This window comes from Netta rufina, assembly GCF_964035555.1.
Source record: "Netta rufina genome assembly, chromosome: 18".
Classification (NCBI taxonomy): Eukaryota; Metazoa; Chordata; class Aves; order Anseriformes; family Anatidae; genus Netta; species Netta rufina.
In genome coordinates, this window is record NC_140142.1 from 2887549 (window position 1) to 2889809 (window position 2261).

At 45.9% G+C, this 2261-nt stretch overlaps 1 protein-coding gene across 1 annotated transcript; it reads left to right on the plus strand.

The window, feature by feature from the left end:
• Positions 1-370: 370 nt before the first annotated feature.
• LOC311216169 (olfactory receptor 14C36-like) lies at positions 371-1297 on the plus strand (the record flags this gene model as incomplete). The annotated part of the gene is made up of 1 exon (XM_084297713.1): positions 371-1297. The coding sequence occupies one exon, from the start codon at positions 371-373 to the stop codon at positions 1295-1297; it is 927 nt and encodes a 308-aa protein (XP_084153839.1).
• Positions 1298-2261: the final 964 nt, after the last annotated feature.

Consider the following 2261-nt stretch of genomic DNA (forward strand, 5'->3'; position numbering starts at 1 on the left):
GGAGTGGAAGATGCTTTAGAGAATGGCATTTATAAGGGGTCATTTTCAGAAGAAGATTGAGGCTTTGTTTATCTGAAGGAGAAGGCTTTTTTTTTTTTTTTTTGGTTCAGTGCTTTCCGATTCCTGCACTGCAGACGAGGCAAGTTTGAGGGTACTTTGTTTTCAGGATTGTACAGGAGACTGAGAATCCCAGAGTATTGCACAGAGAGATCAGAATGGAAACAATGAGATTCTGACAGGTTCTCATGTAAAGAGAGAAGATCGCCTGGGGGGTGTGCTAAGATAGGGAATACGTTTTCTTCATTTAAGTCTGTTCTAACTTTGATCTGCATTCTCATCTTCAACAGGCATCTGTGCTTAATGTCAGCAAATGCCCAACAGCAGCTCAGTCAGTGAGTTCCTGCTGCTGGCATTCACAGACACGCGCGAACTGCAGCTCCTGCACTTCGCGCTCTTCCTGGGCATCTACCTGGCTGCCCTCCTGGGCAACGGCCTCATCCTCAGCGCCGTAGCCTGCCACCACCGCCTCCACACCCCCATGTACTTCTTCCTCCTCAACTTCGCCCTCCTCGACCTGGGCTGCATCTCCACCACTCTGCCCAAAGCCATGGCCAATGCCCTCTGGGATACCAGGGTCATCTCCTATCAAGGCTGTGCTGCTCAGGTCTTCTTTTTTGTCTTCTTGATTGTAGCAGAGTATTCCCTTCTCACTGTCATGGCCTACGACCGCTACGTTGCCATCTGCAAGCCCCTGCACTACGGGAGCCTCCTGAGCAGCAGAGCTTGTGCCCAGATGGCAGCAGCTGCCTGGGGCAGTGGCTTTCTCAATGCTGTCCTGCACACGGCCAACACATTTTCCCTGCCCCTCTGCCAAGGCACTGTTGTGGACCAGTTCTTCTGTGAAATCCCCCACATCCTCAAGCTCTCTTGCTCAAATACCTACCTCAGGGAAGTTAGAGCACTTGTTTTTAGTGTTTTTTTGGCCTTTGGTTGTTTTATTTTCATTTTGGTGTCCTATGTGCAGATCTTCAGGGCAGTGCTGAGGATGCCCTCTGAGCAGGGCAAGCACAAAGCCTTTTCCACGTGCCTCCCTCACCTGGCCGTGGTCTCTCTGTTCGTCAGTACTGCCATATTTGCCTACCTGAAGCCTCCCTCCATTTCCTCTCCATCCCTGGACCTAGTGGTGGCATTTCTGTACTCAATGGTGCCTCCAGTAGTGAACCCCCTCATCTACAGCATGAGGAATCAGGAGCTCAAGAATGCAGTGAGGAAATTGTTTCCATACTTGCTTCTTTAGCATCTGTGATGTATTCAGAGAATGTATTCTTAATAATATGCAAATATTTTGATTCATACTATATCGTATCATTTTTATCATTATTAGTGTTATCATAACATTTTCATTAATAATAATCCCAACAGAAATAAAAGGGTATTCGGGAAAATGACACAACATTTTAAAAATTATTTTTCTCTGTTAATATTTTATATATTTTTTTTTTTTGTAGTGTAGTTCTGTCGTGGTTTAACCCGGCTGGCAGCTAAACACCACGCAGCCGTTCGCTCACCCTCCCCCCTCCCTCTCTGGGACGGGGGAGAGAAATGGAAAGTGAAGCCCGTGAGTTGAGATAAAGACAGTTTAATAAGACAGGAAAATAATAATAATAATAATAATAATAATAATACAATGATGATAATAGTACTACTACTAATAATATGTACAAACAAGTGATGCACAATGCAATTGCTCACCACCCGCTGACCGATGCCCAGCTTAACCCCGAGCAGTCCGGCCCCCTCCCCCTGGCTAGCCACCCCTATATATTGTTTAGCATGACGTCAGATGGTATGGAATACCCCTTTGGCTAGTTCGGGTCACCTGTCCTGGGTCTGTCCCCTCCCAGCTCTTACTGCACCCCCAGCCTGCCTGTTGGCAGGACAGAGCAAAAGTCTGAGGTGTCCTTGGCTTAGTATAAGCACTGCTCTGCAACAATTAAAACATCGGGGTGTTATCAGCACTCTTCTCATCCTAAGCCAAAACACAGCATTCCACCAGCTACTAGGAGGAAAATTAATTCTGTTCTAACTAAAACCAGGACATCTATCCACCCCTTATTCCATACCATTTATGTCATGCTCAGGTTACACTCTTTTCCATACATTCTAATTAGTCACCTATAGTAGTCATGGTAGTGGTAACATACAGTATTATATAGCAATTAACATGGTACAATTCAGTTCATGGGCTATTCTCACCCAGT